This window comes from Salvia hispanica, chromosome 4 (genome assembly GCF_023119035.1).
Source record: "Salvia hispanica cultivar TCC Black 2014 chromosome 4, UniMelb_Shisp_WGS_1.0, whole genome shotgun sequence".
NCBI classification, from domain to species: domain Eukaryota; kingdom Viridiplantae; phylum Streptophyta; class Magnoliopsida; order Lamiales; family Lamiaceae; genus Salvia; species Salvia hispanica.
Genome location: NC_062968.1, coordinates 32,891,391 through 32,916,721, shown reverse-complemented (window position 1 = coordinate 32,916,721; position 25,331 = coordinate 32,891,391). Strand labels below are relative to the sequence as shown.

General features: G+C 33.0%; 2 protein-coding genes and 1 long non-coding RNA gene across 3 annotated transcripts; 1 reads left to right on the top strand and 2 right to left on the bottom strand.

Annotated features, from left to right (window-relative positions):
• Positions 1–6: 6 nt before the first annotated feature.
• On the top strand, positions 7–9,397 carry LOC125222579 (protein ABIL1-like). Its single transcript, XM_048125276.1, has 10 exons — positions 7–28; positions 6,369–6,521; positions 7,205–7,287; positions 7,656–7,806; positions 7,879–7,978; positions 8,076–8,165; positions 8,264–8,348; positions 8,445–8,497; positions 8,593–8,669; positions 8,986–9,397. The coding sequence occupies exons 2-10, from the start codon at positions 6,375–6,377 to the stop codon at positions 9,136–9,138; spliced, it is 939 nt and encodes a 312-aa protein (XP_047981233.1). The 5' UTR covers positions 7–28; positions 6,369–6,374; the 3' UTR covers positions 9,139–9,397.
• LOC125222580 lies at positions 931–1,541 on the bottom strand. The gene is made up of 2 exons (XR_007176583.1): positions 1,286–1,541; positions 931–1,191 (listed from the first exon to the last, which is right to left on the bottom strand). It is a non-coding gene; the product is annotated as an uncharacterized LOC125222580 (long non-coding RNA).
• A 695-nt stretch (positions 9,398–10,092) lies between the features above and the next one.
• LOC125222544 lies at positions 10,093–16,782 on the bottom strand. The gene is made up of 14 exons (XM_048125216.1): positions 16,158–16,782; positions 15,856–15,942; positions 14,899–15,002; positions 14,382–14,432; positions 14,094–14,265; positions 13,505–13,813; positions 13,099–13,302; positions 12,454–12,933; positions 12,146–12,346; positions 11,867–12,055; positions 11,336–11,499; positions 11,038–11,190; positions 10,875–10,953; positions 10,093–10,783 (listed from the first exon to the last, which is right to left on the bottom strand). The coding sequence occupies exons 1-14, from the start codon at positions 16,599–16,601 to the stop codon at positions 10,346–10,348; spliced, it is 3,075 nt and encodes a 1,024-aa protein (XP_047981173.1). The 5' UTR covers positions 16,602–16,782; the 3' UTR covers positions 10,093–10,345.
• Positions 16,783–25,331: the final 8,549 nt, after the last annotated feature.

Here is a 25,331-nt window from a genome sequence, read left to right as displayed (position 1 = left end):
TTATATGAAGACGCTTTGGGCTTTCGAGGTAGGATGTCCTATGTTAGAACTCAATTTCGTTAATTACGTGCATATTTTGTTAAATAAGATTTTTATTAATACTAGTAAATGTATGTTGATGTGACCATGTGTATTGAGTTTGAATGATGTGGGTTATACGTTCATGTTGTGATATAATTAGTAGATATATATATGTGAATCTGATGATTTTAAAGTGATAATAATTTGTTACATGTTTATGTGAGATTTGATGTATTGAGTGTGGTCCTATAGAATTTTGATGGGTAATAGTGTGACATACGAAATTGTGTTTATGCATTGTGCTTGAATATGTTCATTGAGTATAATTGCTATGTCATGTGACAACAATTATTGCATTATATGTAATCACTTATCTTCTGGATAATTGCAGTGGGGATAGTTTGTTATATGATTGGCTCTTATCTATCTGTCTGATACACATTGCTCTTGGGAGCATCTGACATAATTTGTTCTGCGAGTTTCTGATATGATTGGCTCTTTTGGAGTGTCTGATACGATTTGTCGTATGCACCCTAAATGGGTGATCCGTGCGGCGTCCTTTCAAGGGCAATAGTTGCGTCTGTATTTGCATCGGATTTGACCCGTGTACCGATGTCTGTTACTAAGCCAAATAAAGGAGTTGTATGTGTTGTACTATGCTATTGTGTGAAATCTCCATTATAATTAGGATATGTCTTGATATTTAGGGCATGACATAGAGTTATGTTATGTGTGTGTAACGCCCCGAATTTTCGTTCCCTTCCTTCGGGATAAATCGGATTTAGTAGCTTAATCTATTCCCTTTAAGAAGCCGTGTAATCGTAGTTATCGTGGTAATTTTCAACTTTGGGATAATCTAAGTATTTTCGTTGGAAGAAATAAAGTGCAAAGAAATTTACATTTCGAGGATAAAAGTAAATGCCATAATTTTATTAGATAAGTACTTGGAGGAATTTAAATACAAGTAGTACATATTTACATATGTGAGAGTGATAATACACACATCTATTCTACACCCTTTATCCTACAACACTAATCAACAAGTTTGGAAGCTAGCTATTTTGGTGATGGAGCCAAGGGATCTCTAGAGGAGCATCTTCTTTCTTTCTCCCTCACTCTCTTTCTCGATTAGGGAGCAGCCACAAGACTCCAAAGCTCCAACTCATATACCTACAAATTAGCACCGAGAAGGATATTAGAAATAGGCTTCACAAAGACTCAAGGTTGGAGACTTCTCCAAAATAGCAAGTACGACCCAACTTACACCAAAATGGCATACAATTGGATAAGCACAAGGGAGAGATGAGATGGCAGCCCCAAAAATAGGAGCCTTTGCCCCCAAGACTTGCTCAATTAGGTAAAGAAACATGATGCCAAGAAAGAGATGGAGCTGGCAGCCAAAAATAAGAGGCTTTGCCCCCAAGTTTCCACACAAGAGGCCTATATAAACTTCCTCCCCACCTTCTTTTTCCTCCACCACTTTGACACCCCAAATTCCACAAACTTAGAACTTCGGTGAGGAGTAGAGAGGAGGGCGAGGAGAAGCAGCGGCAACACGGAGGAACAGCCGCATAAACCGAGGATCCATCGAGTGAGGCTATCTCTGCGAGTAAAGGCGGAGTGAGGAAAAATCAATTTAAGGAGTTTTAAGCGAACGAGGTGGGCTTTCTATTTAAGATACGATTGTTGCCTTTATGTTTAAAGTATGGTTTTTATGAAGAGTGCCAAGGTGATATGAAAAGTACAGTTTACGTTTACAGTTTCATGAACAATATTTTATGATGAGTGCTATTTACATCAAGTGAAAGTGATGTTATTTAGTTATGTGACATTATGTGTTGCTTTACGGGTGCTTGTGAACTGTCAGCCTACGTTGATATTTTGTTCGGCTTTGACCGATAGAAATGAGTTTAGTCGAAAATGTTTATGAGGAAAGAAAGTTTTTGAAAGTTATGACAAGCCATGTTTTATTTTGAACTTTGCCTATCTGATTGTCTAGCAAGGGCGATGTCCCTACTAGACCAGGAGTTTGTGAATTAGTTTCACCAGGAGTTGTGAATTCGTTTCACCAGGAGTTTGTGAATTTATTTCACCAGGAGTTGTGAATTAGTTTCACCAGGAGTTTGTGAATTCATTTCACCAGGAGTTGTGAATTCGTTTCACAAGGAGTTTGTGAATTTATTTCACCAGGAGTTGTGACTTCGTTTCACCAGGAGTTAGTTCAGATATGGCATAAGTTCCAGGAAAATAGAACAGCAGATCGCTTTTGATAAAGACAAGGAAAATGATTTAGTGTTCTCGGATCTTTTACTTAAAATCTCGAGTTTACTTAGGAGTGACTTGACAAAACCAGTTTTTAGTAAAATATATTTCGGCACGTGTCCACTGAGTACACCAAGTACTCAGCCATGCATATGTTTTAAAAATGTGCAGGTTGAGCAGTGATGACGGCGGGCGGTGTTGAGCATAGACGATGAAGATCATCCTTCGATAGAATAGTACTTGGATGCGTCGTGTCTCCATACACGATGTCATCTGCTCTTGACTCTTCCGCTACAATGTAAAACTCGAGATTTCATTCTCTTGTACCATGCACTCTGATTTTTATATATATTCCAAGTTATTTCAGTTCAAGTTCAGTTGTGCCACAGTTTTCCCCTTTCTTCCCCGCTTCTTTGATCCTCCCCTAGTCACGATCAACCGGGCTTTCTATCCTTAGAAAGTGCGGTCGTGACAGTGTGTTTCTGTGGAGCTATGATATAAGTGTTGGAAATTTGATATTTTGCTAATATGATTTGACAATGTATATGAACTTATAAGTTTCAGAAGTCGAAAGATGGGATGAGGATTCTGTAGCTGTAACGGGAATATAGATAAATTTATTTACTAAGAATATTAATTTCTAATGAGGTAAAGATCATTAGATATCTACTTACGTAAATATGTTGGTTTATTATTTCTCAGTTCTGAATAATTTTGTTTTAGTATATGAATACTCTACTAGGCTTTCTAAGCACTTTTCCCTCCCTACAGGTTAAGCTATAGATTTTGACATCAGAGTAGCGCAGCGGCTGCATCTTCAGCGAGTCTTTGGTCGTTTGAGAAAGTTTATAAAGTGTATCATGTTTGGTATGAAGCTTTGATAGTCCATTTTTGCCGTAATGTCCTAATATGAAAAATTTCCCGTAATGAATTTTTGTTTGAGTTTCCACAAATTCCAATTGATGACGTCATTATGCGGTGGATTTTTACCTATCGAGTAAGAGATGTTACAGAAAATCTCAGTCTGGTTTCTTGTTCACTTTGTATGGTTCTGTCATAAGCTGGAAGTCCAGCTTGCACAGCGTTGTTGCTTTATCAACAACAGGAGCCGAATACATGGCACTCACATGTGTTGTGCGAGAAAGCTTCTGGATCCAAAGAGATCCTGACTTTGGGATCAATCAAAGAACTATGGTTGTGTTCTGTGATAGTAGTTCTGCTATATGTTTGGCTCGACATCAGTTCTTTCATGTACGGAGCAAGCATATTGATGTTCGCTTGCATCTTATCAGAGATGAAATTGAGAGGGACAGAGTAAAAGTGGTCAAGGTTGATACTCTTCATAACCTAGCTGATATGTTGACCAAGTGTCTTGGAAGAGACAAGTTCGAGCACTGCAAAGGTCTGATCAATGTATGCAACAAACCTGAACCATGAACTCAGGTGGAGATTTGTTAAATAGAGTCATGGTTCAGGGTGGGTCCAAGCCAGCTGGAGTTATCAAATTACCTGATTAGTTTCAGTTAGTTTTATTTTCTTTGTTTTCGTTAAGAGCCGTTGGAGCTCAAGAGGTTAGGGTTGTTGAGAGCAGTTTCTCATTCTCTTGTATTGCATAAATACTCTTCAATTCTCAGCTTGAGAAGTATGATGAATAATACGGTTTTACTTTCCCTACTTTGATTTTGTGTCTTGAGTTTACAGTCGAGAGCTAAGGGAGAAAGAAAGGGTATTCTTCTAGTTGTTCGATCTTTATTTCTTCTTCTTGATTCTTAACATTGACGATGTGTATGAACAACGATCTCCGTATCTGGAACCGCCGGCAGAACATCTAAGCACTCCATCAAGTGCTTCGAGAAATAATCTTTAAATAGCTGCAAAGTAGCGTATACTGGTTCAGTGGCAGCTTCAACGACAACTTTATAGCGAGCAACCTCGTTGTCTATTTCGGCTTGGATTGCAGGTATGACTTTCGAAAAGTTTTTATAATGTCATTGCGGATGGTTTTCTCATTTGTTCGAGAGTTCATTTTTTTGGTGAAGTGTGAGATTTTCAGAGGAATACAAGAGAAGTGTGAGATTGTTAATGAAATGAATAAGATTTGTGATGATATTTATAGATTTAAAAATTAAAAAAAAAACGTTGTGGTGCGGTGCTATGCTCCACAATGCACGGCCTCGGGCATGCCACGGCACACCGGCGCCCAGTGCAGGACCCTACCTAGGGCATATCTCATGTCCCCCACCCGTCCCCACCCGCAACCCGACACTATGTGTGGATGCTCTTAGGGATAACTTTTTGTATATATAATTAAATTTTATATATAATGTTAGATGATAAATATGCATGTACAGGGATATATTCATATTCATATAATAGATATTGTTCAAAAACAAAGTACTTATAGTCCATTAGATCTTATTATTTAACGGTTAGATTAATGTTACGTGTCATCTAATAATATATATTATCAGTCTAATAATGTAATATCTTATTCTAATAATGTAGCTTATCACAATCATCTAATTAAAATTTCAAAAAGATGTGTAGCATTGAGGAGGTATTAGGACCTTAATACATCCATTTTTGTATTTAATTTAAATTTAATAAAATAAAGCTAAGTTTCACTAAAATACTGAGTTTTCATTTATTTTCAGTAAAAAGAAAGGAAAAGTATCTATTGACTTCTTTAAGATTTGAAATTTCCGAGTGCCACAATTAATGAATAGTCCAAATTCAGGTATTGACTTACTGTATAGTGTATTGCTATTTTTGCTGTGAAATAGATGACTTTTGCAATTAGTAGTTCGAAATAAGCTGCAATAAAATATTATAAATTGCATTAGGAAAGCATGCTAATAATTTTTTTTATTAAAATATAGATATAATAAGTATGAGTAGTTATAAAATGTAAACTGTATATTTCGTACAAACTCCAAACTATAATTTGGACTGTTAAATTTCATGTTTGATGTCAACCGATGACAAATAACGTAAATAGAAAATATCAACAAAATATCAATATGTTGACAATGTTGATGTTGTGTTGACATTTTCTATTGCTGTTATTTGTCATCTATTAACCTCATATCTTAAAATCTAATTATGAGATTATAGTTTGAAATTTGTACAATATATAAAATTTGTATTTGACTACATCCTTAATAAATAGTATAACCGCATTTTATTTATCAGTGGCATCATATATGCACTGCATGTATATTATAAAATTAAATATATATAGATACACGAAAAGTTTTGGAAGTTAAAATAACCAGTCAAACGATTTGATGAAGTAACAAAATAAAAATAAATAAATAAATTAACAAGTATAGTTATATATTTTCCAAATATTAATAAAGTGAGGAAGCAAATTTAATTTTTAAGCATGGGCTGGTGAGAAGGTTAGGAACTTGACTTTATTGCATGATTATAAGTTGACTTTTCTTTAGCATAAAATACAGTTACAAATTAAGATTGACCTGCGAAAGAAAGGACAAGAGGATGAATTAGAATAAAAAATAAAGTAGAGAAAAAAAAATCAAAATGAAGTGAGATAAGAGAGCAATAATGATGAGTAAATTTGAGTCTAATTTTGGTCTTGTAAGTATTAAGTTTGAATTTGTTATCAGTTATTATTCGATAGTATTTGTAGTCATATGTATAATATAGTATTGTTCATATTGTAGTTGTTTATTTTACTCTATTCATTTAGTTCTGACTCTAACACATTAAAATTAGTTAATGACATTTTAATTTTTTTATAATTAGAAATGTCTATGACTCTTACTTTGACAACATAAAAATGTGAAATATTTAAATTTAATATTTTTAGAAACGACCATATCTCTTGTTAACAAATTTTAGCTCATGAAACACTAAAAAAAAATTCTCTCTGAAGAATATGACTATGCAATAGTTGGAGAAAAAAGAGAGTACTAAAATCCAGAGGCATTGAATTCAGTTCAACTACCGTTGCTTCACCAAAATTTGACACGCCTACGGCTACAATCTTTCACAAATCATTGCGTAATAATTCAGCATATCTGTTTGCGGGCGGTGAACAATCACTTTTTATATTTCTGCAGGAATTGATGATTGAGTTCCAGGAGAAGTCTCTCGAAAGCCGAGTGGAATCTGTGTTGTTAATGGAGGCGGAGGGAGCTCGAGTGGAGAACCGGAGCCTCAAGTTTGATGAGGTGTCAATGGAGAGAAGTAAGAGCTTTGTTACTGCATTGCAGGTAAGGTTTTGTTCGTTTATTAGATTTGGTTCGAGATTGTGAGATCAGATCTGAGATCAACTGCGCTCTACATGCGGGGTGGTTTGTGAGCTTGCTTGGCGATTTCTGGTTGACTTCTGGTTTTTGCGGAATTTTGTTTGTATTTGATCTTCATCCTTTTACCTTGAGGAAGAATAGAATTGAGTAAGATGCGGTAATCTGACTTGACTCTACAAATTAAGCTACAGAAATTCAATATACTATTTCATTAATTTAGCTGGTACTTTTGCTTGTTAAGAATAGAAATGAGTAAGATGCTGTAATCTGAATTCACTCTAGAAATTAAGCTACACAAATTCAATGTACTGCTGTATTTCATTTATTTAAACTTTGATTCAGCTGGTACTTTTGCTTGTTAATGTAAAACTAGGAGCAAGTGGGCAGCGATGTTTATCGTATATAATGTGCATCCTTATGATACCTGTTCTTAAATAACGAAAGATGTACTAGATGAATTCTTCGAAAATTCTACTTGATTGATTGCCGGGTAGAGAATTACTTTCAGAAATAGAACATAGAGGCATCACTTTCTCGTCTCTATGTATAAATGAATGTGCTATATGCTTTATTCATTTCATGGTTTTACTACTTTTAGTGAAGTAGTCCATTTAATTGTTCTTGTTTGTAATGCTAAACCTATGCAGGATCTCAAGAACCTAAGGCCCCAACTATACTCTGCTGCAGAATACTGTGAGAAGTCTTACCTTCACAGTGAGGAAAAGCAAATGTGAGTCCACTGCCAATGCCATCTTATCTAAGGGTTTGTGTTTGGCTTGAAGGATTTGAGAATGGATTTGGATTCAGGAATTTAAACCCACTCATATCAAATCATTATATCTCAAATCCATCATACCAAGCTCAATCCATAATTTCTGATGTTCTAAAAGATCCTCTTATATATGTGTGTCATGTGTGTGTTGATTCAGTATGGAATGCTGATTGCTGTTGTATTTAGTGTGAGTTGCTTTGGCTCACACTCAAGAATGAGATTTTTTTCTTTTAAAGTAGTACTACAATATAGAGAAAAGCTGTTCTGGATCTGCTTTCTGTTGACCATGAATGTTTTAACTTACAATTAGTATTATTTTGCTTCAGGGTGTTGGACAATCTTAAGGATTATAGTGTACGGGCTCTAGTGAATGCAATCGACCACCTTGGTACAGTTGCTTACAAGTTGGGTGATATCCTGGAACAACAGACATCGAACATCTCATCAATGGAGCTGAAAGTTACATGTCTAAATCAGGTAGATAGGAAAAGATTCTATTGATAATAATTACCTACATTATTGAGGCTCAGATTTGTGTCTTCTCTGTAGCAACTTCTGACAGGTCAAATATATACCGAAAAAGAAGGCCTTAGGCAACAGCAATTATTAGCTATCATCCCAAGGCATCACAAACATTACATATTGCCAAGTAAGACTAATAACCGTATTCTAGAATAACTGTATTTGTTAAGTTTCTATTCCTTTTCATTCTCCCTATTAATTTTCCTTGGCTTTACCCGGGCCAGATTCTGTGAACAAGAAGGTGCACTTTAACCCACATATACAAACTGATCCGAGGCAACCTACACTAGCAAGAGCCCGTCTTTATCCTCCAGGTAGCTGATATTCTTTGCATTTAATGGTTGTTTATTACATTCAGCGTGGAATAAATATAACCGCTATGTTAACTTGTCTATATTGCATATTGTGTTAGGTGCTACAGCTGCAAATACTCTCTCTTGGCATTTAGCATCTGAAACCAAGTCGACTCTGAAAGGCTCTGTACGTGGTATTATAAGGTTTGTCCTAGAGTTTTTGTTATAATCTCATCTGACTTATAAATGCTCGACCGGAATAACAAGTGGTCAAACGCTAATATATGCTTATTTTTTCAGTAACGAGGGCTCGCAAACATATGGGAAAACTTCAGGAGCGTTCAGCATGTTAGGTAGGCAAATATCACAGTGGAACTTGTTCCTCTGGTTAATGTAACATTATCTAGCAGAAGTGTTTATTTTGTCAAACTTATTCTTTATCGGCTAGATATTGAAGAGAATGCATGGATGAGATCCACACCGGCTTCAAGTGTAGAAATGCAAACACGGGGTGCTGTACAACGGGTAAAGTTAAAATAACTCCAGAATGTTCTATATTTAACTGTAGTTCTCTTCACTCTGATACATGGTCATCTCAGGCTCTGATCTCATAGATTTCTTCTTTTTGGGCAATTAGACCAACTGGACTTTGTTATGTCCAGAAATGTGTCCGCAATTAATGATTACATGGAGCTTCTGGCTTAGAATCAGTTGGCTTTCAATTTTCATACTCCAATTTATTTCAAACCCTGCCAGAAATGAGATCCTTATTAAACAACATGCATCTACTGGTTTTGTTTGTTTCCTCTAATATACTTAAGGTAATTGCATTCACTTGCAGGATCTTCTTGAGGGATCGAAACCTCTGACTCCATACCGGTCATTTGACAATCCTACTCAAAGAGAAATAATTAGGCCCCCTGTTCGCAGTAGAAGTGTCCTCTCAGCTTTCTTCGTCAAGCATAAGACTCCAAAATTGAGGACGGGTGCATAGCTCCTTGATCAATAGACCGTGTTTAGATGTTCCATCTGGTTAGAAGCTGTCAATATGGACATCTTCTTTTGATATACTGTTTACTAGCTAGCAGTTCGCTGTATCATATCATCCAATCTTTCCTTTTATGCATCAATAAAACGTAGAGAAGATGTTGAGAGTTTTAAATTTTTGATGTTATAAGTAGTCTAGTCTTGTACATGTTGAATTTGATCAGACAGCTCTGTTTTCACTTCATAGCTCGTTTTTTTTGTGTTAATGCACATTGCTACATTTTCTAAGATGAATTAGTTAAGAATAAATTGTTGATTTTATGTAATATGAGGTCTTTATAGAGAAAAAATTTCCAAAAATAGATACTCAAAGTACTTTAATTTTGTTGGTCGGTCCAAAATAAAATAATAAAACTATTTGTCATTATGAGATATAGTACTCCCTTTGTCCGTATTACTTGCACTTTTCTATTTCGGCTCGTTCAAACTACTTACACTATTTCTATTTTAAGTAAGAATTAGAGTATTCAAATACTAAATATATTTATGTTAGTCAAGTGCTCCTTTATTTAGTAATAACTCATTATATTTAAAATACTAATTTAATTATACTAAAAAACAATCCAAAGTTTACAGCCTAAAATGAAAAGTGCGACTAATATGGGACGAAGGGAGTATAAAATTATTAATTCCAAGGAAGGTATTGCCATGCTAGAAAAGAATATAAGATCATGGTTCGATCTTTAAATTTAAATTCATTTACTCCTCCAGACAAAAAAAAAAACATATGAATACTAAAGGCTAGTACCACTAATTTTGATTTTCTTAATCTCTATAACAAGCTTGAGTGCATATTTTAGTTTAGCTTATAACTCATTCTTGCTTGGTTTAGTTAAAGAAGATATAGCACGATACATAAATTTCGATAGCACAAAAAGTTAATATTACCACACAAGCAGCCTAGAATAATAGAATTTCCCTTTTCAAATTTTATCTAAAGGTACAACAAATACCAAATCTCCAAGATGGGGAGAGTTGATAATATAGAATGTAGTTATAAACTAACCTACCATTTACAAGCCACAAAAAAATGACCAAATAAAGAGAAAGAAAAGAATCAAAAGGATGCACTCTATTATCTTGGACACAAATCTTGGTCCTAAAAGAATAGAAACAAATGGTAACCCAAAAGAATTAGTATGAAAATATTAATGCTACCTCAGACCAAGATCCGTTGCATTCGTCGTTGCCTCCACTGCCGGCTTCACATACTTCCCGATCACTTTTTGATGAGTTCGTCTCCGTATTCGTTGAATTTTATCTTTACTCTTTTGCCTCCTCTTCTCCTTCTCTTTATTTTTCAGATTCCTCTCCTTCTCATAGGTACCTTGCCATATTACTTCACCAGTTGATGGCCACAGCCGTCGTTTGTATGAGCGGTCAATGTCAGATTCCTCGGCCAAGTCCTCATCCATGGCTTTAAGAGTGGAGAACTGAAACCACTTGATCCACATCTGGCCCCTCCGGCCTTTTAGCCCATGCTGTTCCTGCATAAAACCCATCTCTGGATCGACATAAACCATTCTTCTTGCACTATGGTATGCCCAAACATTTACTAGCAATTCGAGCAAACGAGAGTAGCAATGCTTGTCCTGACACATTTCAGATAACATATATATTGAGAGGATATTCACAACAAAGAATTCACTGTTTCTTTACTGAATGTGATTAAAGGAAAAGTACCTTTGATATGCCAAGACAGCAGATCCCCCGTTTTTGGTGATCCTCGTGGAATCGTGCATCAAGTGCATCCACGAAGATTCTATAAATTGGCAAAACAATAGTTTGTTAAAAGATGTGTTCATTTGTTAGAACCTTACCAGAACAGGAATTAAAGAGTTCAAACCTTGAAAACATGACGAACTCCAAGAAGGACTTGGTAGGAAGAGCCCACGAATGCATGACCGACCAAGTGCCATCACCCGAAGGCATGGCGGGTAAAGAACTCAAGTTGTGTTTTATGCCATACATCTGTTTCAGAGACTCCAAGAACACAAACCTAATAGCCACAAAACAAGTTAAAGCAGGTCAAACACACATACAAATTTAAACCCATGCCAACATTTGGAGAAAATAGCAAATGTGCAACATATCATGTGGGATGAGATGAACTTTAATGATAAAATAAACACGAGAATACTTACTGGCAATTCCCGGCATTTATAGCATCGCAGAATGACCAGAAATCCTGTTTCAATGGGTTTCTTGGGTCCTTGTCGAGCCGGGCCCAGAAGTACAGAGTGTCCCCATGCCTTCGTGCTTCTACAGCGTCCAACAATGATCTTTCAGCAGTCTTGGACAGAGATACCTGTTACGTTATTCTTGTTAGACATGGATCAGTATTTGTTGAGGAACAAACCGCACAAAATGCATCATAAATATTTTCTGTGTTTTAGAGTTCACAAGCGAAAGAGTATTTAAAGTGATAAAGCAAGTAATAACAAACATCTCAATAGCGTATTTGAAATCGAATAGACATTTATTCCATTTCTTATTGGAACATCATTTCAATGAATACCATCGAACAAGTTATTTTGCATGACAGTCAACAATTACAAACCATGATATGTGTCTCCAATTAACCGAATTACTTTCTGGTTAATCTAGAGTTGCAAAAAAATTAGTGACGAAACAAGGGTTAGCCGCATTATGCTTAAAGAGCAGAATAAAGGTACCATGCGTGCTGTTGCTCTCCAGGACTGAAATCCTATCCAAGCATTTTTATGGATGCGGTCAACCCTATTAGCAATTGCGAAAAAGGCTCCATATTCTCCTAAGACCTCTCGATAATAGGCATTGTTCAACAAAGGGAGGCGAGAAGGCCCATCAACATCATCACCTCCAGGTCTTCTACCTTTCGAGGACTAGACAATGCATTCAAACATTGCATCAGCTGAATATTAGTAAGCTAGGGAAACATGAAAAACTCCATTGTGCATGAGTCGGATGCTCACCAGCCCAAGCCCTCTATATAATGAAGTGTTGTGCAAGAAGGGCCAGGTTCCTGCTCCAAAGTAAGGTTCATAAATACATAGTGGTTGGGCAGTCCTTTCAAGTTCTCCTTCATCTCTTTCATGCAACGTACGATCACTCCTCCTGGCACTTCGATATATTTCATCCCATGTGCCTCGAGGCTGATCTGTTCTATCCTTCAACTGCATCAGTTTCACCAAAAAAAGGAGTCATCAAACCAAGGAAGCTCAAACACCATAATCTACCATGCCTAATTTCATAGAAGGTGGCAAAAACCAGATTTACTTACCTCTTCATCTTCTCTTTTCTTTCTCATGTAAGCAATATCCATGTACTTTTGCTCTTCCCATATGGAATACAAAAAAGTTTCATTTGGTAAAATCAAAGCCACAGAGTTCTCTCCGTTGGTATGATTAAAAAGCTTCTCAATCTTGTCCACAGCTTCCACACCGTCTTTACTAGGAGAATGGGTGTCCGCTATAGCTTCGAAAAGGGACCACCTCCATTCAGTTTTCAGTTTGTTGGGAATGCTTTTGGCAGCTTGGGGTAGTGCTACTTCGGACGGGAGAGTGAGGATGTTTTCCAATAGTGAAGAATATCCATCCACGCTTTCCGAGACCATTAAGTTTTTAGCTGTATGTTTTCCAATCGATGCAGCATTCTGAGCTACGAGTGAGAGTTTACTATTTGAGACCATTTGCAACAAGATCCGTGTCAGAGCCCTCATATCATCCTTTCGGAAAAGGTAGCCGTTTACCTTGTCACTAACCTAAGATATTCACGAATCCAGTTAGAAGGTCAAATTAGAGAATATATATTATTTATATATTATATACTTTGTTCAATCCATCAATCAAGATAAATATGATAACAAGCAAGCTTTCATGTTATATTATTATAACCACATAGATTCAATCATATTGAGTATGCTTACATATTTCCTTATTGCAGGTAGATCAGGAGCTACTATAGGTTTCTCGAAGCACATAGCTTTCAGCAAAACACTTGGAAAAGAGTGCTCTTCAAGGAAGGATCCATATACTACGAGATCAGCTGTACTTATCACAGTATCTATGTTTTGGTCCATAGCAACATGCTTCACCGTATCATTTGGATATCCGAATTTTAGAGCAATGGTCTGCAGCAAGAAATTCAGTCCATTAGTATACAAGGAACCAAAAAATGGGAGCCTCCCTCCATTTCAACGATGACAGTTTTACGTTAGTGTGCCCGTGACTTCTCTAGTTTTACGTGTGTAGGTGCTTGTGCCTTGCATGGTTTTAATGAATGCTAACTTCAGTTACAACGAGAAAGAAGTTTGAAGATAAATATACTCTCACCTCCACAATACTACTGTAGTTGCTAGTGGAGTCGCCAGCTGAGATTATGATTTTAAGACGAGAACGTGAATCACCAAAGTCCATATATAGCGGGTATAAAGCCTTTAAAACAAAGGCATGCTCGAGCCACAATCCTCTATATGATAGTTGACTGCCCACAACTGCAACAACAAAATCATCTGGTCCATATTCCATTTTCAGGCGTATATTCTCTCGACCTAAAGCCTTTTGCTTTTCAGCTTTCCAAGCTTCTTCCGGGGAGCCAGGGATGACGAAGTAATTTCCAGGATCACACATTGAATATGCAATCTGCATTGTATGTAAACATTGGTCAAGTAAATCACTGTAACATCCTCTCATAGATGGCAACAAATTGTGTTCATGAGAATCACTGCACTCAACAACAATTTATGTTCATGAGAATCAGAAACATGGCAACAATTTCTTCTCAGGCTTTGTATCACCGAAAACTTCTGGAAAGAGGGAAACTTACAAGTTTACTTCTAGTATTGTCTAAAGAAGTTGGTATATAATAACCAAAAAAACAAATGTGCATACCACACAAAGATAACAAGTAACATGTGGTTACCGGCAGGATATGGTTTGGGAAGACAACAACTGTGGCCCGGCTAAAGTATTTTCTCCACATATCAATCGGCTCACTCTGGCCTCTTGAAACATATTGTCTTAATCGGTCGGCAAGTGTTTGTTCGTGGATGGTCCATACAACAGGAACATTTCTGAAAGGTTCCTGCATAAGACTGTAAGGAGTAAACCCTTTTATGTCATTGGCAAAAGATATAGTCAACAACAAAAAGGAGAACTGTCGTAAAGAAATAAATTAAAATAGGTGAGAAAATGAAATTATGTCACTTACCAAGGTAAGAACCCAACAGCATTAATCGAATTCACAAGAAGAGCATCATAGCTACAAAAGAAGCAAAAGATTAGAACGTATACCATCATCTTTTGCCTTCTCCCAAATCCCTAAATTTCCTTTTACGACTGGAGCTGAATAAGTAAGCAGGTAGTTGGGGAATGTAAGCTGTGCAATGGGCCAAGAATGTAGAGGACATATTTTAAACCCCAACAAGAAAGCTCTTAACCCAAAGGCCTTATAATAATTACATAAAACAACAAAGATAAATTGTAATCCTAGAACTTCATGAAGACTGATTTATGAAAGGAAAAATGCGAGAAAAATTATAATCAATATAAATTTTTCTATGATGAATCTCTTTGCTAATAAAGAACACAAAAATAAGTTGTTTTAGAGATATTGGAATGGTAGGAAGAGTCAAGCTTAACTACAGTCATAAATTTCAAATATTATAGCAGTTGAATCCCAGAACAAAAGAATTTATTGGCATGAAATGTTGAGGGAAATTGCATACTTCAGCCAATCGACAGCAAACTTCATATCCTTGTCAGCTGCATTGACAGTAACATGAATATCTCTCCAGACAGCATGTGCTGGACCATCCTCCAGAGTGAATACCTGAAAAAAGAAAGGGTACATTAATGGCTATTTCACCTCAATCTGTGACACAAGTTGAAGGGAAACAACAGCAACAGTGACAACTACAAATAAGACATAAATCCACAAATATTGATTTCTAGTTCCTTCATCTCAGATTCTCTCTGTGGCGTTTTTATCACTTTTATCCAAACTGCCACCTAAGCATATGATGATATTCAGCAAAGTTGATTTCATACTCCAAAATATTGAACCCAAGGTTCCACTCCCTCCAACACCAAAACAGAGCAACTTCCAATTTATCAAAAGTTTCCAAAACAACGGTGTTATTCTTCATTACTTGTCCAAGTAAAGGATTTTATCATAGACCAAATTCCAAACTGGAAAGTTTCTAATGCTATTAGCTGCAATCATTCAGTACAAAAATATCTTCCATACAAGTTAGCATCAGATAGAATAAATAGAGCCGTAAAGGTTTCAAGAAACATACTCAGAAGCAACAGATACATTCAAGGTTAGGTTAGTCAGAATACATCGTTGACATAGATCATCCAAAGTAAAACTATTGACTTATATGCATCTCAGCTCAATAAGGTTACTGAGCAAACATATGCATGAAATTCTTACAGCATTTTTCTTGATGCATAGTAAGAACGATCTTATTAGCAAAAAGGCTGAAATAATCAGAAAAAACTATACAATCTTCGATAAATTTGACCAGGGTCAATTCTACTTCCATTCAAGTGGCATAGGCACAAAGACATCTACATTCCATCTTGATTACTTATAAATTTATAACATAGAACTCCATGGGTTCCACACATAAATACAATTACAAGAAGTATAAAATGCAAAGAAAAAAATTAATCATCACCTCAATTTCATATCCAATCTCCAGCAAAGCAGTAGCAACAGTAGCCATTAGTATTTGATGTTGATCAACCCATAGATCAGCAAAAACCTACAAAAACACACATTGTTGTCAAAGCTGCCCATTTGTACTACACTGCTTACACATCCAAGCTACTAGCTCAATTCACCAAACACAAAAACTAAAGAACATGAGCACACATGCTCACAGTCAACCCCCAAAAAAAATCCAATATAAACAGGAATAAAATTCACTAACCCCGTACAAAATAAAGTAGTTAAAAATCAAATCTTTACAATGCTCACCAAAGCAATCTTCGGTTTTCTGTATCCAAATCTCACAAATGTACTCTCATTCACAACAGTACCATTCTTCCGAAACTTCTCAGCAATTTTCAAAGGCTCAAAGCTCAAATCTTCACCAAAATCCAACTCTTTCAGGAACGAAAACTCCTCGGAAATTACACCAGAATTCCTCCGAAACAAGTCACGGGCTATCCCAGATTTGTTTCCATCTTCAATTACCGAGCCTGGCAAGAAGAAAATCTGGAAGAAGAAAATGAAGAAGAAGAATACAGCAACCGCGCAGATCAGCTGGAGATAATCAATTTTCTTGAAAAGGAAAGCTCTTGCAAATCTTGATCTGCTCCTTTGCCCCGAAAATCCAATACTGTTAGAGCTCCGAGCAGATGAAGAACGCTGTAAATTATGGTCCCTCTTCAATGCCAGCGCAGTTTCAAGTGAACCCATTTACACTCCCATAAACCAAGAACTCAAATCTTTATAGCTCAAATCTCTTCCACATATACATACTCGTTTCAAGAATGTCGGTACGCAAGATTAACCCCCAAAATAAGCAGAAAAGAGATAAAGAAACAGCGGTTTGGGGTGATGAAAATGATGGGTTTGCTGTATTTTTATATTGTGGATTGCCTATTTTCTTTTTACTTCTCCTCTTTCACAAGAATTCCAGTGCGAGTTTTCCGTTTATTTGGATTTTTCTTTAATCGAGAAAATAGGATTAAGAGCTAATCTGCTGACGTGGCTGATTAGTCATTCTTTTAGTCATACGCGTGCTATATAGATTATCGAATAGTTATTATTTTATCGATGTGTTTTTATTGGATGGCAGAGAAAATAAGCTTTTTTAATTTTTACTCCACATTAATTTATTGGCCAGTAGGGAGAGGAAAAACCTAGATCTAGAGATGGGTTTGTCTGTAAACAAGGTTGGAATGTTAATTGTTTATTAACTAATTTTTTCTAACAGTATATATCTGACATATTTAGCTGTTAATTTACGAATAGAGACAAATGGAAATAATCATTTGTATTCAATAATTGAAATACTACTGTTGAGTGTTGACAGAGGGTTGCCATGGATGTATTTGCCAACAAAAATAAAATTGGGATGCAAAATCAGCCTTAATTGCGGATTCTTGATTGATTAAATATGTAGGCAATAGTCTAGAAATTTTGACCTAAAAACTCGAATCAAATATGAATAAGTTTACAATATTTGCAAAATTAATTTAACATTCGGCAGTATTATGAAGATCATATTTGTAATTGAATTAAAAAATGAGTAGTGATTTAGAGATATAATGTCTTTCTGCCATAATACTCCTATACGTCATTTTGCCATAAGTGTAATTTATATTTTGACTTATATACCCTAATGTTATTTTAGAAAGATAGCTTAGATTATGAAAATTAAATTAGCTAGTATTTATTGATCTATAGTTTTAATTAGAGTATTTTAAGTCTTAATTATAATTTTATGGAATGGTGCGACAATTTGATTTTTTTTTTCTTTGCATACTTACTTAATGGTATAAACTTTATTAATTAAATAATAATTTTTAAAACATACATATTTTTAACGAGAAAGAGCTCATATGATTTTTAAAATATAGTAAAAATTATTGCTCTTAAAAATATAATTTACGAAGTACTATTTTATTTATAAAAGTTACTCTATTACTTTAATATATTATATAGGACTAAAATTATAATTCTTCTAAGTAAAAGTTAATGTTTTTAACTAATAAAAGTTATTCTTCTTACTAATAAAAATTATTGTTGTATTACTATAAAATATCATTATTTTAAATAAAAATTACTCTATACTAGTATTATTTTTGTGAATAAAAATTATTGTTATGATCAATGAAAGGTATTGCTTTTAAAAGATCAATAGCCGTTTTGCATTTATCATGTGATGACTCAAACCCTTAATTCGACCTATTGGATGGAAGCATGTTATCAATTAAGTTGCACTTCATCATCGTATAAAAATTACTCCAAAATTTAATATTTTTGTTCTTTGATTAATAGATACATTCATTTGCATTATACTAAAAAATAAGAATTAAATGAAATTAGATTTTAAAAAAGTAAATAGTTAAATAAAAATTATGAAATTTTTGAAAAATAATACATAAACATAGTCAGTATTAATATATCATGTATCAAATTTTTGTTTCATAATATTAAAAATTGGCTTAAAAACTATAATATTTTAATAGCATAAAAGACAAAATACTAACTATATGGCTTAAAATATTAAATAAATGAGTTAAAAATATGTGATTATTTTTTTTTTCAAAGTTCGACTGTAAAGTTCTGAAAAGACTTTATAGAAATTAAACTTTTAAAAAGTAAAGAATTCGAATCAAAATTGTAAACTCAATTAATATAACTAAAGTCCTTAATCAAATGTTAATTTATTTCATAATACAGTAATTGAGTTTAAAACTCTAATACTCCTCTATAAAGAAAAGGAGAAAATAAACTACTTATACAATTTAATTATGATAGAGTTAGTTTGAAAGATATATCCTGGACTAATTAATAGGAGTACAATAATTTAGATTTAAAAAAATCTGTGTATGACTTTATTAATTTATTTTATTTTGCATGGTATATCTTCAATTAATTTATTATTGAATGTTTGTTATTTATTTTGTATTTATAATTTTTAACCAATAAAATTATTAAATAGAGATTTGTAGTAACTAATTAGTTAATTTAGAAAGTATTAGAAGAATTCCATAGTACTCTGTATTTAATAAATTCAATGAAAAATAATAGTTTATGGCCTTATTTTTAGTAAAATGTATGAGATATAATATACTCAATCCATCTTTCAAAATTAGTCTCATTTTGTTATTTTAGATTGTCTCACAAAATTGATCAATTTTAAAAAAGAGTAAAGGCCAAATGTGGTCCCTAACATATGGTCGTTTTATCAATTTGGTCCTTAACATTATCTTTTTGATTATTTGGTCCCTCACAAATAAACTCGGACCCGAGTCGGTCCTCAGTTAACAATACCGTCAAAAAATAGATGGTGATTGCAATTTGACTATATTAAATTACTAATGGTAATTAATTATACCTAATTATAATTCTTTTCCTATTAGCAAAATTGGAAAAAAGATAGTATCGGTTGCAAAATGAAATGAATAATTTGTAATTTAATAGAAATTAAGAATTATAATTTGGTATAATTAATTACCATTAGTAATTTAATATAGTCAAATTGCAATCACCGTCTATTTTTTGACGGTTCTGTTAAGTGAGGACCGATTCGGGTCCGAGTTTATTTGTGAGGGACCAAATAATCAAAATAATAATGTTAAGGAACAAATTGATAAAATGGTCACATGTTAGGGACCACATTTGGCCTTTACTCTTTAAAAAAATCACCACACATTACATTACTTATAGGTTTAAGTTGAGTCTCTCGATTCATAAACACTTCTTCATTTATTTATTCTTCTTCTTTTTTTCATGCTTAACTAAATTTACATTAAAACTTATACAATTCACAAAATTTTATTTTTAAGGAACTGATGAGGTAGAATAAAGAAAAATAAATAAAGTACTTGAAAAATAAAAGTTCATTTTTATTAAAAAGATGGAAATATGGAGTATCATTTCATTTGGACGTTCCAATAAAATATACTCCTACACTCCATTATTACTTCCTTATCCAGGAAACAGTGTCTTATTTAATCATTGAAAAATGTTTATGATTTAAATTTTTATTTAATTTTTCCTATTTTTTATATACATCACACTCCACTAAATTATTATATTCACATCATAGTAAAACTATACAAATATACAAGATTCATATTTCGTTATATTTTTAAAAATTCACTTTAAATCAAAAAGAAATTTTAAATTATGTATAGATGGAGTAGTTGGTTTGAACATATAAATATGTTGATTAATGACGTAGCAATATCAGATTATTCATAGTGTTTTAAGTACGAAATTAATCAATGTCAATATCACTCTCATGTATTGAACGAGAAATCGTAATCTTTGATCTCATGTCAATGTAATGATAGTAGTCATAAAGAAAACATTAAATCATTCCAGAATAAGAACACAAATCTAACCATTCAACACTAGCTACTATGCTAAAATATAGAACTCCATTCTATAAGAAAAAATATGTTTAAAATATAGTGATTAAATGTTTTTTTTTCATAAATCAAAATTTGAATATTCAGATTCAATATATTCTATAGGGGTGGGTAGGTACGGTATACCTTACTGAAATCACCATACCGTCTACCTTACCGTAACTACGGTATGCGAAAAAGTCATACCTTTACATTACCAAAGTTTTCGGTATACCGAACTTCGATATACCTTATTTTTGGTATGACAAATTTCCATACCGATACCGTACCTCATTTTCGGTATACCGTACCGAAGTTCACTATACCTTACTTTTGCGGTATACCTGACTTTCAACGTCAATTAAAATAGAAAATTATGGTATTTAGAATATTATTTATATTTTATAATTTTAAACATAAATTAAATATAATTTATTCATAATTATATTTATATTTCACAATAGATTTTATAATTTAAAAAATATATAAAATAGTATATTTTATATATAATCGTGTTTATATTTTTGTGGTATATACCTTAGTTTACGGTATATACCGAATTTCGATATGCAGCGGTATACCGCAGTATTTGAAAATTCATATCGTTACCTTACCAGAATCTTTCGGTAAGGTATCATACCGTACCGAAAGTCGCGGTATACCAAAAATTCGGTATTTTCGGTATTTTTTTAGTACGATAAGAGCAATATTTTGGTATTTCGATATTTTACCCCATCCCTATATTCTACTGTCAAATATGCGAAGCCCGAACTCATAAATGATTATCTTCCTTTGGTGTATAGTGGTAATATTTTGGTGATTTGGTTTGGTGAGGATGTAAATCTTCAACCTCAACTAAATTTAGGATCCTCAATTATAATTACTCCTCAGTAGCAACTTTACTCACGAGTCTTGTATCTGAACATGGATATATTGTCGGTTGATTTTATTGCCTAGTCTTCAGTAGTTAGATTTTGTTGCTTGAGCCTCGATGTATATGAATATTGTCACCAAGTATTAATTTCGTTTAATTTATGTTGGTATTATATTTAATTTTTCTTTTAATAGTTCAAAAGTTATTACTACTATTGCCGTTATTAGTTTTACAAATTAAAAAAAAATTCAAATTACAATTTATCCATTTCTTCGTAATTTAGAATAAATGAATAAAAGAACATAGGCCATGTTTGGTTGGCGGGAAAGTAAAATTGGCAAGGAAAATGATTCATGGGAAAATGAATCCCGAGAATATGATTCCTAGTAACTTTACTTTACTATTTTGGACAATATCAAGATTTTAAATTTATTTTTAATTTAAACACCAAACTAAAAATATACTTATTATTTTTTTTATTATAAAAAAGAATAATATTGTAAAATTTTTAATTATAAATAATATTAATTATATTATTATATATATATTATTACAACCAATATTTTAAATATGGATTATCCATCATAATATATAGTAATAAAATTATAATTATAGTTACATGGAGTATTATACTCATTTATTATAATAATAAATATAATAATTATTATACTATAATTATAATATTTACGGATATTATAATTGAATGAATTTTATAAATTAAAATTGCACTATGACTTTATTGATTAATTATTAATTTATAAAATATAATAATTATTATTATTTATCATATATTTTATATTATATAGTTATATTTTAATTATTAATTATTAATAAATTATTGATTATCATTATGAATTATTATAAAATATAGTTAAAATTATGATAATTTTATTATAGTTATTTATTATAGTGAAATTAAGTATGATTTATAATTTTAAATTATTTTTTAAAACATTGTAATTAATAACTATAATAATAATAATAATAATAATAATAATAATAATAATAATAATAAAACTATATTATATTGCTTAAATATGAAAGAATCCTAAAACTAGGAAAAGAATACCTAAGAAAAGTTAGGATTCGGAATCCTGTAAAATTGTACTCCTAACTTTCCTTATTCTCAGATTCTGATTACTTTCTCAGTTTGATTAAAAACCGAAACAAACACATGAGTTTAAAATTTAAGGAATTAGATTACTTTACCAGACAGAATCCTGGCAACCAAACATGGCCATATTGTATTCAAATTTCTATATAATTTATAATAATATTGATGTCAATAAAAATTTTAAGATATTAAAAAATTGAGAGTAAATTATCAAATAAATTATTAAATTTGATCAAAATCTAGCTAGTCTCGTATGTTTTAAAAATAGATTTGTACATTAACTTCGATTATTTCTCAATTCTCATCCATCCCTTCTAGAGTTTTTCACAGGCCTAGTGTATAAATTATGATGACATGGTGCGCACATATACGAATTTAAATAACATAGATAGTCATTTAAATAATGAAGTATGATTAATTTATAATATAGTAGTATTATATAAGATTTTAAAATAACATATTAAATTTCAATTTTTCTATTTTCATATCCATACATCAAAGTGGCATCTTTTATATTTTAAAACAGCGTCTTTTAATGATGCACAAATCTTTATTATTTTATTAAAATAAATTTTTTAAAGAAGAATTTCAAATAAAATTGATACTCCGTCTCTTTCCTCTCCATCTTCTATCTTACCTGAAATACTTTGTTGCTCTCTTTAAGTCTTAACCAACATTATCAATAAAGAAACATATAAATGAATCATAAAGAGACTGGGGTAATAAATTAAAAAAATTAAAAGAAAGGCAAAAAAAATAATCAGAACACAATGCAACGTTGTATCTAGCGTTTTACTATCAGACAACACCGATTGTCCAGATAAATATTTTTCGGTTGGCACATTAACATTAATTTTGTCCATGAACGAAGAAAAATGAATTGATTGTGAATTTCGAATTTGATGATTTATATATAGGCTTTTTGAAAAATGTTGGATTGACTAAAATTTGGCCAAACTTGAAGACTTTTAGCTAAGGTTACCGAATGAAGTTGTTCGTCTTCTCAATGTTTTGACTACGAAGATATTTTGGTTGACACTCAACATCGATTTCAATCAAATAAGAAATATGGGATGAAGATGAACTTTTTCGACTTAGAGCATCTCTATTGGAGGATGTCCCGGCGGACGTCGGCGAGGCGTCGGGGACGCCCCGATTTTTTTATTTTTTTTTAAAAATTTTATATATACGGCTCCTTTAATTTTTCCCGTGTTCGTGTCAAAATTTTAATTCCATACATTGTTTAATTCCGTAAATTGTTTAATTTAGTGACTTTGTGAATTTTTTTGTATTGCGGGAAGTCCGCACGGGAAGGGTGAGAGATGTCCGCCACTGCGCAGTGGGAAGTCCTTATGACGTGGCAGTGCTGTGGGAGGTCCTTATGACATGGCAGAAGGTGTTTTTGGGAAGTCCATCGGGAAGGGCGGGGACATCCGCCATTGGAGATGCTCTTAATGATTAATAATTACTCCCTCCGTCCACAAAAAATAGATCACTTTTACCATTTTGGGACGTTCACAAAAAATAGATCACTTTCTTAAAATGAAAAGTTTATCTCTTATACTTTTTTCACTTTTTTCTTCCCTCTTTCATACCTTACTCATTTTTTCTCTCTATCTCTCTTACTTACTTTACCTACTTTTTATCTTCTTTTTTCTTACTTTACCAATTCTACATTAAAACTCGTGTCATTCACAAAGTGATCTATTTGTTGTGAATGACGGGAGTAATTTTTTAAAAGATGCGAGATCAACTAAAATTGGACAAAACATGATCATTTATTTGGTAAAACGTTACGCGACACAGTTTTGTTTTCTCACCTCTTGTCCACACTTATATTCCCTCGAGGGGACGTAATTAAATGCAATTTCTAAATATTGTACATACTACAAATTATTATTTAGACTGTTAGAAAATATTAACAGATAATAAAATAATAGCAACAAAGAATGTCAACACATTGTCAACGGTTGATGTTGTGTTGACATCAAAATCATGAAATTTTACACTGTATTGATATTGTGTTGAACCCGTATTGATACTGTGTTGAGGAGTTTGGAGTTTGTAAATATATAGAGTTTGCATTTTATCGCTACCCATTCACTCAATTTCAATAAATATAAAATGTTTGCTTTTCAGCACGAGATTTTACAGAAGATTATTTTGTGAGTTAATGGAAAAAGAGTAAAGTAAAAGAGATGAAAAGATAGAGATAATGTTGTTTTCATTCTAAGAAACATTTCATTTTAATAGATCAATTAAAAAAATATTTCATTTTTAATGAGACAGACGGAGTATTTCAATTAACACGTCAATGTCGGTTTATCTTAAATTAATAAAGTAAACTGCAAAATTAATATAAAGAGAAAGAGATTATGTTATATATGTCCAGTACTTAACAAAAATAAATACTACTACTACTATAGTAGCATTTGAGACTCTATACAGAGACTTACACCTAGTATATTTCATTTGACTTGTTTTTCATATTATTTCTTTCCCATTTTACCCTTTTTAGTTTTTAGTCTCAAGCCCAAATTTTATTGTTAGGTGTCTTAACTCATCACTCTAGATAGTATTTCCTTTGAATTTCAAATATTATGTTGTATATATATACTATTACTGTACTACATTTGTCCTTAAAAATTATAAACTATTTCTATTTTAGTCTATTTCTTAAAATTATATATTTTTTTGTTAGGAAAATATAATTCACTAAGAGCATCCGCAGTGGGGCAGACGATGCGACGGACGATAATTCACTAAGGGCATCCGCAATGGGGCAGACGATGCGACGGACGACGTCGCATCGTCCGCCACTGCAGCATCGCGGACGATGGGTTAACCATCGTCCGCGCCCGATAGATCATCCGCGGACGATGCGCGGAGGATACTCATCGTCCGTCGCATCGTCCGCCACTGTGGACGACGCGGACGATGGGCACGCGTTTCTAATTTTTTTTTGAATTTTTTCAAAGTTTTTTTCTTATTTAAACTCTACTATTCACTACCATTTCACACACTCCAATTTCACATCTCTTCAATTATTCTCTCTCATCGACTCAAAAATGAAT

What these genes read in the sequence shown, in the direction of transcription:
- LOC125222579 (XM_048125276.1), top strand. Translation starts at nt 6,375, where the DNA reads ATGATTGAGTTCCAGGAGAAGTCTCTCGAAAGCCGAGTGGAATCTGTG. An exon ending in AAGTTACATGTCTAAATCAG is followed by an intron (nt 7,807 to 7,878) that starts GTAGATAGGAAA and finishes TCTTCTCTGTAG; the next exon opens with CAACTTCTGACAGGTCAAAT. An exon ending in CACGGGGTGCTGTACAACGG is followed by an intron (nt 8,670 to 8,985) that starts GTAAAGTTAAAA and finishes ATTCACTTGCAG; the next exon opens with GATCTTCTTGAGGGATCGAA.
- LOC125222544 (XM_048125216.1), bottom strand. Translation starts at nt 16,601, where the DNA reads ATGGGTTCACTTGAAACTGCGCTGGCATTGAAGAGGGACCATAATTTA. An exon ending in GCTGTTGGGTTCTTACCTTG is followed by an intron (nt 14,266 to 14,381) that starts GTAAGTGACATA and finishes TACTCCTTACAG; the next exon opens with TCTTATGCAGGAACCTTTCA. An exon ending in AGAAAAGAGAAGATGAAGAG is followed by an intron (nt 12,347 to 12,453) that starts GTAAGTAAATCT and finishes AAACTGATGCAG; the next exon opens with TTGAAGGATAGAACAGATCA.